At 41.0% G+C, this 14,909-nt stretch overlaps 1 protein-coding gene across 1 annotated transcript in view; it reads right to left on the reverse strand.

Annotated features, from left to right (window-relative positions):
- Nucleotides 1-6,671: 6,671 nt before the first annotated feature.
- The window catches only part of MAT1A (methionine adenosyltransferase 1A), a 37,727-nt gene continuing 29,489 nt past the window's right edge, over nt 6,672-14,909 (reverse strand). Inside the window, exons 6-9 of the mRNA XM_027857768.1 lie at nt 12,329-12,547; nt 10,230-10,412; nt 9,325-9,458; nt 6,672-8,290 (exon numbers count right to left, since the gene is read on the reverse strand). Coding sequence (XP_027713569.1) covers nt 8,188-8,290; nt 9,325-9,458; nt 10,230-10,412; nt 12,329-12,547 — 639 coding nt within the window. The 3' untranslated portion in view covers nt 6,672-8,187. The remainder of the gene's footprint in view (nt 8,291-9,324; nt 9,459-10,229; nt 10,413-12,328; nt 12,548-14,909) is intronic.

The raw sequence follows: 14,909 nt of genomic DNA on the forward strand, positions 1-14,909 counted from the left end.
GCCACCTCTATCATGTGATTTAAGGGTGACCCCAGAGCTCTGCCTACTCCAGACTATCTTACTCACTAGCCTGCTTTGCCACCAAATACTCACCACTACAGTCACTCTTTTCAATTAGCCAATGAAAGCGGTGACTGTTGTGTGCTCCTTCTTCATTTCCACTTCTCTGAATCCTTATCTGTCTTCCGTCCTCAATGAAGGCACCACCTCCTCTCTAATATCCTCAAGTATTAATGCTTTCTTCTCCTTTACTTCCCCTCACTTAACCTGGTATTTCCTCATCTGTATATATTATATTCCCTACTCCACCCCACTAGAATTTAAACTCCTTGGAGTCAGAGACTGTTTTGTTTTTTGTCTTTGTGTGCCCAGCTCCAAGAACAGTGTCTTGCATGTAGTAGGTACTTAATAAATAGTCTGTTGTTATTCTTATTATAGCTTTGCCTTCTTTTTCTCTTTGGCTTTCTATTGGGGGCATCTTCTAGGACTACGTTTGTCAGCGGACTCTCAGAGAGAGAATGATCTGAAGTAGAAGTGCCTACTGTGTTCAAGGCATTGTGATAGGGCTGGGGATACAGAGATTAAAATGGCATTTATATAGTACTTTAAGGTTTGCTAAGTGCTTTACATATGTTATCTCATTTGGTCCTCACAAAAACCCTGGGAGGTAGTTTCCATTTTTACAAATGAGGAAGTGTAAGAGATTTGCCCAGAGTCACTCAGCTAACAAGTGACTAAAGCAGGATTTGACCTTGTCTCCCTACACTCAAAAAATCTGCAGTCTAAAGGATGTGGAGGCAATACTAAAACATGCATAAGATGCCAGAACAAGGAACAAGATGTCAGCCTTATTTCCAGGGGCCCTGACCAAAACAAACACTAAAACAACCTAACCATAGGACCATGTTTCTCACTCCTCTCCTCTCATCCCACTCACATGATGGCAAATTTCTGTCTGTTTGTGGAGGAAATCTGGAGATCCTGAAAATTTCTGACCTACTCTACCATCTTCCCAGAATGCTCCCCTCTAGGCCTCCTTTAAAGAAACTTCTCAGAAACAATTCTTCCTAGTTGTTCCTTCTTATTGCACTCCCACCCACATAGCCATCCTTAGAATGACAAGGTTGAATGCTTCATTCATTCCAGTTGAATCATCTCCATTGGGATAATTCACCAAAGCAACCAGACATCTCAGTTCAACATGAAATGACCACTATGTGCAAAACTCTTAAGGATGTACAAAGTAGAGTGTGCTGGCCATGACAGCTGCCACTCACACTGCACTTTACAAACCGGATCCTCCCAACAACCTTATCTGACAGAGCTGCTGTTGTTATCCTCATTTTACAGATGAGGAAACTGAAGTTCCAAGAAGTTGACCAGCATCATTCAACTAGTAAGCTGATGGTACGGAATTTGAATTCAGGTTCTCTCTGCTCCTCTGGCCACCATTCTACTTCAGTTCTTCATAATCTTTTGCCTAGATTATTACAAAAGCCTTCAAATTGGTCTTCCTCCCTCAAATCTGGGGCAGCTAGGTGGTGTAGTGGATAAAGCACTGGGCTTGGAATCAAGAAGACTTATCTCCCTTAGTCCAAATCTGGCCACAGACATTTATCAGTGTGTGACCCTGGGCAAGTCCCTTAAACCTGTTTGTCTCAGTTTCCTCATCTGTTAAAGGAGCTGGAGAAGGAAATGACAAAGCACTCCAGTATCTTTGCCAAGAAAACCCTAAACGGGGTCACAAAGAGTCGAACACAACTGAAATGATTGAACTGCAACAAAAAACCTGAAATCTGACTCCTCTCCAATTTATCCTCCAGACCGTATTGACTTAGAAAACCACAAATTAACATTGTCTACATTGTATTTAATTCATTTTTGTTAAACATTACCCAATTACATCTTAATATTGTTCCCTCACTGGGAGTCTGACATCTCTGTTCCACACAACTACCTAATTATTGTTCCTAAAGCATAGGTCTGACCACATCACTTCCTTACTCAAGAAATTTCATTACCTCATTCCCCCTAGAATAAAATGCCAACCCCACTGTTTGTTATGTAAAGCCCTGTCTAGATCTAGTTTCTTTTTCCAAACTTAATCCACATCATTTGTCTTTATGCATCATACATTCTAGCCATACTTACTATTCCCCATACACAACATTCCATTTCCTGACTGTGCCTGGAACACTCTCTCCTCATCCCAGGCCTCTTGAAATTTCTAGTTCCAGCTCATGTGCTACCTCACACACAAAACCTTCCCTCATTCCCTAGTTGGTAGTGATCTCTACCCCCAAAACTCCTTTGTATTTACTTTGAATTTTCTTATCTATTTACATGTGCCCCTGACCCTCAGTTGCTCCTGCCTTTTGTCTTTGTACCCCCAGCTCCTACCAAAATAGTTGTTGTTGTTTGTCCTTCGAAGAGGACCATGACATCAGGAAGGCGATGCCATGACTTGCAAGTGAATTGGATTTAAGTGACAGAGGGCTGTGAAAACTCACCAGCCTCACTTTCTCTGGAGCCATCCGGGTCCAGTGGTGAGACATAGATCAGGACGACTGGAGAGGATAGAGATAAAGACAGGGCCAGGACAAATGATTTCATGATCACAGGGATATTAGATAAGGAAATTCTGACTAGTACAGCTTGGCACTTTCCTGTGACTTAGAATATTCACTTCTCAGAACAGGATGTTAGAGGTAAGACCTGAATTCAGGTCTTCCTTCCTCAAAGGCCAAATGTCTGTGAACCATCCTTCCTCTCTCACTTAATAAACACTTGTTGAAGGAGAATGAGGAAGGATTGCCATTGCATCTGGCAACTAATGAGGCCACTGATGACACCAAAGAGAGAGCTTTCATTATAAAATGGGGAGGGTGTTGAAGCAAAAGAGACAGTAAATGTAAATTATTCCTTCAAAGAACTGCTCAATAAACAAGGAAAGAGAGAGAGAGCAACTCAAGCATATGGCAAAATTGAGAGAAGGTAGGTTTTATCTTTAGGTGATATGTCTATAGCCAGGAGTGAAAGAACCAGTCCCCAACCTGTATTACTCCTAGAACAAACTATAGATTACCTAGGAATAGGTCTTTTCCTGGAGTCACAAGTTTCAAGAAGTTATCCAAGGTTGCCATTTCCCTTTCCAAAAAAAAGCCCCCAAATCCTCACAAAACCCCAAAACATCTCTAAAATAATTTCTTAAAACCTTACCACGTGACATGCTGATCTCAGCACCAAGAAAAGCTGAAATAGCATTTGAGGGACCTGAAAAATATTTAGGAATTTTCTCACTAAGGGATCACCATCCCAGTAGGATAGGAGGTGGGGAGATTCTCATGACTGATTTTCCAGAAGATGAATCTAGACCTTCTGGAGGAGCAGGATGCGCATGTCTCTGTATGTTCACACCAGAGCTCTCTATTGCCTCATCATATTCTGGAGGTGGCCCTGGGTTCTTGAAGGCTATGGGAGGACCTAGCTTGGTGGGTCCTTCCAAATTCACAGACTTTCAAGTACAGGCCTGCCAAATGTCTATCTATCATCTAAGCAGCAGCCAAGCCAAGTGCAGAGGCACAGTTCAACACCAGGACGGCCACAAAGGGATGAAGTTTTTCAGCTGCAGTAATTCACAAGGAGCATCTACTATCGCAAAGTGGGGTTGCAGTCTATGTTGGTGAATGTGTACCAACAAATTGTAGATTCTTGGAGCTGAAGGAGAAGGAGGAGGGAAGAGAAAGAAGGAGAAAGAGAAAACAGAAGAAAATGAGAAGGACAAGGAAGGAGGATGAAGAGAGAGAAGTAGGAGAGGGATAGAAGAAGGAAGAGCATGGGAAGAAAGGAGAGGGTGGACGAGGAGAAAGAAATAGAGGAGGAAGAGGGGAATTTATGGTTTTCTAACACTTTAAAGTTTATAGAGCATTGCCCCCAAATGTGTATGTACATATATATGTATGTATGTTATTATTCAAACTTTGTTTTTGAAGAGGACTAATGATATCACAGGATGATGTTTGACTCGTGAAATGAATGGATTTCAGTGAGGCAGAGTTGCACAAAGTCATCAGCCTCACTCTCTCTTCCAGAGTCATCATAGTCCAGTGACAAGGCAAAAGTCAGGATGACTGGCAACGGCCTAGGATGCAGTGGATGACCTTGGCATCTTGGATTATCTGACCAAGCTCTAAGTGCTCCACAGTGCCTGCTTCAGCAACCTTCGTAGCCATTGGAACAAATTCCCCATTCCACCAGGCGAAGTCTTGGAGTAGACATTCCCCTAACTCACTGACAGGTTTGAGGCCTGTCAGCTACTCTGAACTCAATTTAGCCCATCTGCTGAGATGGATTTACCAGGATAGGTCCACTGCATGCCACAGCTTCTTGGTACCACAAGTGAGAGAGTTTGGGAGACAGGTGGACACCAAAGGTGGATTAGCAACCCTAAAAAGGACTCAGCAAGCACTTATACTAAGTGATTGTCCTGGTATGGTAATATGCTTGTCCTAGCACCATAGGAGATACTAGTTTTCCTTGAACACTCATACACCGCATGTATGGTTGTGTGTATATATGTGTGTACATATATATATATGGATATATATTACACACAAATGTACAAAGCTCATATTGGGGGAAGGTACACAAAGGTCAGTATACTGGCATATTTGTTCATTCTAGAAAACTTGTATTTTTTATATTTTGACATTAAGGTTAAAATTGAACCTAAAGAAAGGAAGCATTAGTAGTTCAACAAGTTCGCTTATTCTCCTTTACTTGACCTTGCACATTTTCTCCAGCCTTCAGTTCCTTTCAGCAGTATACAGCAATCTGTATACAGTGATATGATGGTGGAGTGTGCTTGTATATTTGGCGTTCAATTTGATTTAGTGCCTTTACCCAGCATTGCATAGTCAACCATTATGACCTGTAAAACTTGGGGAAATATCTGAGGGGAAAATAGGAAAATAGACATGATAGAGTACAGATAAAATTGTAGTTATCCAGAAGTTGGCCCCTTTGTTTACATTTCAAAGTGCAATCTTGCTTATTATTCTGCTTTTTCCCATCTTCTATTTTGGAAGACTTTGAAGAATGGCAAAGAGTAAGCCCAAGACTAATATTTTTTGAAATTTTATTTATTATATACAGAACTAGCAGGAGCTGAATATTAAGGAGGAAAGATGTTAGTTTCATACAAATACCTTTCCTTAAAAAAAAAAAATCTTTGATGGGGGTAGGCGAGAAAGTAGAAAAATCGATGAATTGCAAATAGGCTCAGAAATAAACTTACTCTTTATATTTCTGGAAAGGAAGAGTCAACAAAAAATCAGCTCACTTATTCCTTTGGCACTTAAAAAGTAGAGCTTAGCCAAGGCCAAATCTGTCTCTAAATGTAATGCCCTGTTAGAAGCACAGGGACTTTTCGGTAAAATATTATTGAGCTATCGCATGGCATTTCTGCATTCCATTTTGGCTCGAGGGGTTTGTGGATAAATTTTCCTTCTGTAGTCAGGCAACATCTTGCCATGGATATGAAAAAAAAATAATAAGTTCAGCTGGTGTCATACGACAAGTACAGAGATACTCTCCCACTAACCGATGGGCTTCTTTGCCCACTGAATGAGATGAGAATTGAATGAGAATCTCATCTCTCAGAACCCTTTCATTAAGGTGAAGAAAAACTCCATTTCCTGTGGCAATGATCAGAGCAGATAGATGACTTATCTTTTGTCAGCTGCCTAATACTGGTATTCTTGGCAAATACTTAGAAATTGATAGGTCTGAAAGAAAGTCTTATCCTGGCTATTTCTCTAGGGCCATTTTTTTTTAAAGTGCATCGATGACTAGGTAGATGTGAAGCGAAATTTAAAGGACAGAACATTATTGGTTGTCAATGACAAAGAGATATTGGAAGTTTTTAGTTTCCTAGGCAATTAAGTAATTGATGAAAAGCAGGTGAGTTTACAGCTGTAAGGGCAATGGGGTATCAGGTAAAGAGTCTTGCTTTGAAGGAACAGGGAATTAAATTTGGAGATGATAGACCGTTCTGATTCATCACAGCATCCTTGGTTCAAATCAGAACTTTCTTCAGTGTCTGAGTTGATTTTCACATTCATTTTGGGTAGAAAAAGGAGGGAGTAGAAGCTGAGGTATATTACATCTGTTACTTTATGTAGCTTAGTGTTATACATTCAAAAATCAGCGTGACCTTTACAATTGGCCTGCCTATTAGCCATGGTTTCATGGTAACCTGTAGATGCATTTAATTAAAAACTATCATTTCTCCAATGTGTCTTTAGAAAGTAGCAGGCGAGAAGATGAAAGTACAATCACAGTTTGGGGTTTGGCAGGCCTTCACATGAAAAACACTTAGGTGCCTAATAAATGTGATTTTTCTAGTAAAGAACTTGCTTCATTGCTATTTCCTCTTCAAGGAACGTAAGTCTCTTCAAAATGAGTTTTCAGGATTCATCTTCCTAACAACAGCAGCAGCAGCTGTATGGAAATTGGGCCCCAGAGCTGGCCCTCGAGTGACACAGACTCCTGATCTGGTAGATTTCTTGTTGTTGTTGGGTTTTTTTTTTGTTTGTTTGTTTGTTTTTTGACTAGGCAATGGGGGTTAAGTGACTTACCCAAGGTCATACAGCTAGTAAGTGTTGTGTGCCTGAGGCTGCATTTGAACTCAGGTCTTTCTGAATCCAGGGCCGGTGCTCTATCCACTGCACCACCTAGCTGCCTCTGGATTTCTTGATTAGCAAGGTTTCCTCCTAGTTTTTTAGTCTATGCTTTAGTCTTTCTAGTTTTTCACCGATTCTTATTCTCCACTCTCCCTCCAAGAGCCACCTCCGGGATATTCTTGCTAGATAACACATTGTATAATTTGTGTGAAATATTCTGAGACAGAAATAAATACTTCTTTACCTTCTCTTCCTGGCCTTGCCTCCTTTTATACACTGAATCATGAGGATCATTGATTATCAATTAGCCACAGAAGCACCGGTCCTCTCTCCAGACAGATATGGACATATTTCAAGGAAGTCCCCCTTCCCAGTCAATTCAATAAACACTTGTTAAGCTCCTACTATGTGCAAGGCACTGGGCTACGGTACCATTCAAACCTGCTTTTTCTATGAGGCCTGCTTCTTGACAGAAACCTGGTCCAGAGCACCAAGAGAGGGCTGAACAGGAAGGGGCCTGAGACTTCAGAAGCATGACCCTGAACTGGATTTGACATGGTACCTGAGCTCCTATGATAATAGATTTAGAACTGGAAGTTGAGGGAGCTGAGGCCCACAGGACTTAAGAGCTTTGCCAGAGGTAATAGAGATACTAAATGACCAAGTCAGGACTTCTAACTCCAAATCCAAGTATCTCTTCTTTGCATCACACATCCTCCCTAGATAAGAACTTTTCGGTGTAGTTCAGGTGTTCTTAACTGTCCCTTGGGCAGTTCCTGGTGAATGAAGTCTAGTGACTCCTTCTCAGAATAATGTCTTTAAATCATTATAGGAAATGGTATATATTTCAGTTAGAGGTTTGTGAAAATAAAGATGTAGGGCTTTTTGGGAAATCTATTCATGAATTCCCTTGGGGCCCCCAGGTAAGACCCCCTGGTGTAGGGATTATCTCCCAAATATAAGGCCAAATCTTTGGGATATTGACCCATTTGGGAAATTCTTGTGTTTGATATATGGCAAGTAAGGGAGACTGATCTACAAAGAACCCAAGATGTCATTGTAAGAAAAATATATCTGGACCAATTCCAAATACCACTACCACCATTGCCACCTAGTGATAAAGGGATTGGCAATGGGCATATGTATACAGTCTGGATATATGCCTTTCCTTTAAAATCAATCAAATTGTCCTAGGTCAGAATCAACAGTTGAAGGAAAATCATTATCATCTTTACAAACAGGTCTGACCTAGCAATACTAGAAAGATGAATTCTACCAGGCTTTCTATTGATGGCAACATGCTAAGGATAGGTTGGCTTTGCCACTAACTCGGGACAGTGGCGAAGAACAGAACCAGATCCAATAGAGATAATAAGTAGACTGTCGGTATGGTGTAGCTCTCTGATCTGCATATAGAGGTCAAAGGGAGTGGAAATCCGGGGCCATCTTGCAACGTGGAATCCTATTGTGCTCTCTTCAAGAGACTGCCTGGTTCCTGACAACATTAAAATACAAGCTCCCTGGGAACTTCCCAGGGAAATTCGTTTCTTCCAAAATGGCCATAGCATGCTGTCTTCTGATAAATTGGTTTCTTCAAATCAAGGTCCCTAAGAATTCAGCAAAAGGAAAGAAAATGTTCTGTTACTCTAGAATTTCATTCCATGAGTCACATGCAATGTAAACATGAGAACCAAGTAAGGAATACTCTCATTCTGTATATTGGTTGGGGAGAGTAATAGTAACTGCCTCACATCATGATTGTGGGGATCAAATGAGTTAACACAGGTAAAGCAAACTACAAAACACTATAAAATACATTATTGTTATTATTATTATTATTTTATAAAGTTTGAGGTTTGGGGTGTCATGAAAACTCTTTGTTAGAAGACTTAGGTATGCTACCACAATGAAAAAGTTGTTGATATTATTATTCCCTATGCCATGCTCTGCCATCTTTTATGGCCATGTCACCCCCTGCTCAAGAATTTTCAATGGTTCCCTATTACCTTTGGAAAAAGCTACAAGCTTCCTCAGCTCGCAAAAATCTTTCACAACCTGAATCCAGTCTACTTTGCTAGGCTGACTGCACATTAATCCTATCCACACACACTTGGGGGTTTCTTGATTTTCCACATGTGAGGACACAAGGACATGCCTAGCCCTAGATGTTCCCACTTGCCCAGAATGCCCTTCCTGCTCAGCTCTACCTGTTAGAATCACGAGATTCCTTCATGGCCTTTCCATTTTCCTTCTTCCTCCAAAAACCATAATTCCGGAAGGAAGAAAATCATCTGTCTTGTTTCCTCTTTAGTAAATGAGGAGTGGAGGGGGACAATAAAAGTAAACTGGAAAGGGGAAAATGATTATTACTTCTTTAAAAAATGTGTCTGTGGGGGCAGCTAGGTGGCACAGTGGATAGATAGAGCTCCGGACTTGGAGTCAGGAGGACCTGAGTTCAGATCTGACCTCAGACACTTGACACTTACTAACTATGTGACCCTGGGCAAGTCACAACCCCGATAGCCTCACCAAAAACAAAAACAAAAAAACAGTGTGTGTGTGTGTGTGTGTGTGTGTGTGTGTGTGTGCGCGCGCGCATGTGTGCCCACTCATGGGAACTCTGAAACTACTAGGTCATTACCTGACAATGACTCCAGGACGAAGATCAAAATTCTTATTCACCACATCTAACAGCTCTTTTTCTGTCTTTTGGGAGGTCCCATAGGTGAACAGGGAAATTGAGAGAGGCTCAGCCACACCAATTGCATAAGAAACCTTCATAAGGAGATAAGGCACAAAAGACAGATCAGCTAGAAGTCTCTACCATCCTCAAAGCCACAGTTAGCAGTTCTGGCAGCTAGGGTAAGCAGCATAAAAGATGCCCTTATATAATTTTTTTTAAAAAACAAATTCAATTGAGATGAAGGTAGAAGAGACATATCATGGATATACCTCAGGACCAGAGGAAAATAGACTCTAAGCCACTGCCCATATGGGCAGAAATAGGCTTTTGCAAGGGAGACCAAGATAAGGAAGTGAGCCATCATTTAGCTTCCTATTTTAACTAGTGATACTAGATAGGTGCTAATTTCATTTGTTGTGTTCTGATAGCATGTAAGTTCTATCAGAACCTCCAAATTTTGACACCCTTAGACAAATCACCCATTGTCCCACCCTAGTTTTACCTCTTCCCATTCCTCATCATTCCTCATCATAATCCAGGTCTTTATAAAATCGAGCAATCTAAAGCATCTATTATACTACCTTAAGGCTAACCACTCTACCACAAATACTGCTGGGTTTGAGATCCTTAAGGCTGAAATAAGGTCTTTTTTCAGTCTTCTCTCTTCATCCTAAGAGCAATATACAAGGGGAAAGGACAGCATGGGTTGAGATGGAACTCTGCAGATGAAAGACTGACTGACGGAAAACAACCTTAGCCTTTAGCATCCCCGAAATCACAGATTTTAATCAGGAACTGGCCCCTGAAATAGAAAAGGCATTTGGAGGGAGAGGGTGGAGAGGAAGGAGAAAGTGCCCACATACTTGCACCAGAACTCTCCGACACAGTTTGGCTTTCACTAGTGACTTTGCCACCCAACGGGCTGCGTAGGCTGCAGAGCGGTCCACTTTGGTATAGTCCTTCCCAGAGAAGGCTCCTCCTCCATGAGCCCCCCAGCCTCCATAAGTGTCCACAATGATCTTCCGGCCAGTGACTCCTGCATCCCCCTGCAGGGAGGCAAGAATAAGGGTCATATGATCAGTTTCAGATTGAGAAATAACCAACAATCGATATCTATTGAGTATCTACTATGTGCCAGGCACGGTGCTAAGCTCCAAGGATGCAAAAAGAAGCCAAAGACAGTCAGTTCCTGCCCTCAAGGAGCTCACAAGAATACTTTGGGCAAAGTTCCATTTTCCTACACTGTGGCCACCACTGATAGGTCAGAACTCAGGAAAGCAACTGCCTCTATTGATCTTAGTAAAGTCACATCTCCCCTTCGGACCTCAGTTTCTTCATCTGTAAAGTGAAAGGTTGGGGTGGGGGGAAGGGAGCAGGGGGAGACCAGATGATGACTAATGAAATAATTCTCAAAGAGAAAACCAGACCTACAAAGAAACTGTTAGTGCCGAGAATTCTCCACTAGATGGTGATATTGGGTCAGTGGTGTTTAGGACAACTCTCCAGGGGTCTCTACTGATTGCACTGACTTCAGGCCTCCTAAGTCGGGTTAACACCAGCCACACAAGTATGCAGAACAGGAGCTAATAGATGTGGTACAAATCAAAGTGGCACCAGGCAAGGTCACCTGCTCCAGGACACCAGTGCTATTAATTGCTGTTTACCTTTTTACCTTCATTCTTTTCTTTGAATCTTTAAGACTCTTGCAAATAATATGGAGGGTGAGCAGGTACCTCTGCTTAAAACTGAATCAGCTAATATCCTAGTTTCCAGTTAACCTCTTAGCAAGAACAATGAGAAATAAGACCCAGGATCCTCTGCCTAGGATAGGATGGTGCAAGAATAATATATATGACAGTGATGGAGGCAGCCAGCTAGACAGCACAGTGGATAGAGTGCTGGACTTGGAGTAAGGAAGGCCTGAATCCTAATCTAGCCTCAGACACTTATTAGCAGTGTGAGCCTGGACAAGACTCAGGCTCTCTGTACCTCAGTTTCCTTGTCTGTAAAATGGGGAAAATAATAGCACCTACGTCCCAATGTTGTTGTAAAGATCAAATAAGATAACTTTTGTAAAGCGCATTGTAAACCTTAAAGCTCTATATAAATGTTAGCTGTTATTATTATTATTAAATGCATATAGCCCTTTAATACTTAACAAAGTATTTTCCCATGGGAAGGAAAGTAGAATATCCCTTTTTTTCAGTAGATGAGAAACTAAAACTTAGAGGGATTAAATAATTTAATCACATATCCATAAACAATGGAGCCAGGATATTGAAAGAACTGGGAATGTTTTGGCTTGGAGAAGAGAAGTGGGGGGACATGATAGCTGCCTTCAAGTATTTGAAGGCCTGTTATGTGGAAGAAGTGTTAGACTTGTTCCTGAGATTGTGGAAAGTAGAGATAAAGATAATTTCCCAACTTCAGCGAGCGGCAGACCTCACAGTGCCACCTCAAATCAACTCCTCTGCCTCCCTGACCATGCATGTGGGTATGGAGCTAAAAAATGCCAACCGTAATGAAGCACGCTACCTACCTCCTAACAGAGAAGTGGTTGACAAGGTGCAGATTGATGCATATTTTTAATATAGCCAAGGCAGTTATTTATTTTTCTCGACTATGCGTATTTGTTTCAAAAAGAGAAGGGTTGTTTTTCTCTTTTTTTTTCTAACAAAGGGTGAATGTGAGAGAGAGAGTGAATAGATTTTCATTCATGGAAAATAGATGATAATAATAAAATATTTAAGGTTTACAAAACACTTAAAGATCACCTCTTTTAATGACAGATAGATAGATATATAGATAGATGGACAGACAGACAGACAGATAGATAGACAGATAGATGATAGATAGATAGATAGGTAGATAGAACAAATGTTCAATCTGTGGTATGGAATAGAATCAACAAGGCAAATGACTGCTCGACTTGGATGCTAGCATGTAAAGATAAGTAAGGTACCTGTGGCCCACCAATGACAAAACGCCCACTGGGCTGCAGGTGGTAGATTGTCCTTTCATCCAGATACTTGGAAGGCACCACAGCTCGGATCACTTGGTCCTTTAGAGCCTGGCGCATGTCCTCTAGAGTGATGTCCTCATTGTGCTGCACCGAGATCACAATGGTGTGAATACGCACGGGAATGACAGCCCCATTGTCCTGGATGTACTGGACAGTGACCTGCATGGAAGAAGAACAAGGTGATTGTCATCTGTGTTCCTTCCATGTTGTGAACAGTTGTACCATATTGGTACAAAATGGGTGACAGATTATAAAGGTTAAGTACACAAGATCTTATTCTCTCCTGTCTCCTTACAGCAAGAAGGTAACCCAGTATTCTCAAAGGCTATACAAGAAAAGGACAGGCTCTGTCAGGTCCTACCAAATTAGAAAAAAAAAAATAGAAGATCATACCACATTTCTGTCGTCCAAGAGTCAGCCTGGCTAAATTTAAAATAATATCACCACTACCAATAATAATAAAATTGTTTACATTTATATGACACTTTAAGGTTTACAAGGCACTTAACAAATGCTACTATTTTATCTACAGAACAATCCTGGAGGTAAGAGCTATTATTATCCCCATTTTACAGATGAAAAAAATGAGGCAAGCAGGAAGTGAAGTGATTTGTCTAGGGTCACACAGCTAGTAAGGAGAAGGGTGACCCCAAAGTGTCAGATGTTTCTGTCCACAGCAAGTCACAAGAGTCTACTGATTCACTAAGATATAGATGAGTTCTAATCTGTATAATTGAAAGAAGTGACCACCCTAAATAAATTCCATTTAATTCAACAAACATTTAGCTAGCACTCACTAAATACAAGGTTCTGTGACACTCTTCTTATAATGCAGCAGCACATATAAGGATATGACATAATAGACAAATGCGTTTGATAAATATTTAATGACAAATAATTGCTATGGAGTTACATGTAATTAGCCATAAATGGCAAATAATTCACATAAATAACTTGAATTATTATTATTATTGACTTGTCATTGTTCAATCATTTCAGTTGCGTCTGACTCTTGGTGGCCCCTTCTAACATTTTCTTGGTACAGATACTGGAATGGTTTGCCATTTCCTTACCCAGATCATTTTACAGATGAGGAAACTAAAGCAAATAAGGTTAAGGGACTTGCTCAGAGTCACACAGCTAGTAAGTGTCTGAAGTCAGATTTGAACTTGGGAAGATGAGTTCCTAACTCTAGGCCCAGAACTCTTTCCACTCTATTTACCTAACTGCCCCCTATTATTATTATTAAACCAGGTAGTTTTTTTCCTCCCATTCTGTTAGGCTTCTATGGCATTCCTTTCAGTCTAAGGCTTTTTGCTGTTGTGTCCTAAGTAAGATGGAAAATTGCATTTAATAGGTTAAATACTAGCCCCAACTCTCTAATAGCTGAAGTAACCCATGTACCCTTCATAGCCAAGGACTGAGGCTCCCTCTGCCATACCTATATTCAGCTATCTTAACTGAGAATATCTTCAACAGAATGCTTAGCTGTTCCCTGATACTCAAGTTCAAATATTCTGAATTTACCAAGCATTCTGGGTCATGCACAATGAGTGGGCATGACTATATGGCAGGTGTGAATGGGTGGAAATCTGGGCCAGTCATGGTGAAGGGGCAAAGGCACAGGAAAAAAAATAGATTCTGAATCTCCATCATCTGAGCATCTTGGTTACAGAATAAGAGGGAGACAAAGTCTAAGACTGTCTAGTGGGTAAGGATCTCGAGGAATAAGGCTTCCTGGTAGATGGGTATCAAGTACAAGAAAAAACCTCTGATAATAGAACATGCATATTCCACACTAGCAGCACCTAGGCGTAGACCTTCGTCAGCTGTAGTAATAAACATATCTTCCCTCAGGGATCAAGCAGTGGCATGGATTCAGGGAGAATGCTCTATCCCACCCTTCAATCATCTAAAAGTACAGTCATGTTTATGATCAGGGTCAGTTTTTCATCAAAGCATAATATTATTTCAGAAGTCTCCATTACCAAAAAGGAAGTCTCTCTCACCTACTGCTGATGTCTACACTTTAATTGGAGATATTCAACAGTTAACCTCCATCCCACCCTATTTCATCTATAGAGGTATCCATGCAAACAACTTATTGGAAGAGGGATTTGTAACACAGTCTGCCCAGGGCATCTAACATATCAATCAACCAAACAGTAGGTATGAGCACTCAGTATGGGTTCAGTCCCATACTAGACACTGGAAAGGAAACAAAAGTATAAAATGACCCCTGCCCTCAAAAAGCTGGAGAGGCAAGATATATGTTCCTAAAACAACAGGATACAACTAAATGCTAAATCTTATGGAAAGGAGATCTAGAAGGGCTGGACTGGCCAAGGGGGCTTCCTGGAGGAGGTGGTACCAGATCTGAGTCAAAAATGGAAGTGGTTGACTTCAATGAAGACTTCCTAACTCACAAAGAAAATATGACTAAAAAGTTTCCCAGGTGTTGGGAGCTTCCCCACCCAACCCAACCCCACCCCCAACGTTGGTCTATTTAGAAGTATGAATA

This window comes from Vombatus ursinus, unplaced genomic scaffold (assembly GCF_900497805.2).
Source record: "Vombatus ursinus unplaced genomic scaffold, bare-nosed wombat genome assembly UNPS02000749.1, whole genome shotgun sequence".
NCBI classification, from domain to species: Eukaryota; Metazoa; Chordata; class Mammalia; order Diprotodontia; family Vombatidae; genus Vombatus; species Vombatus ursinus.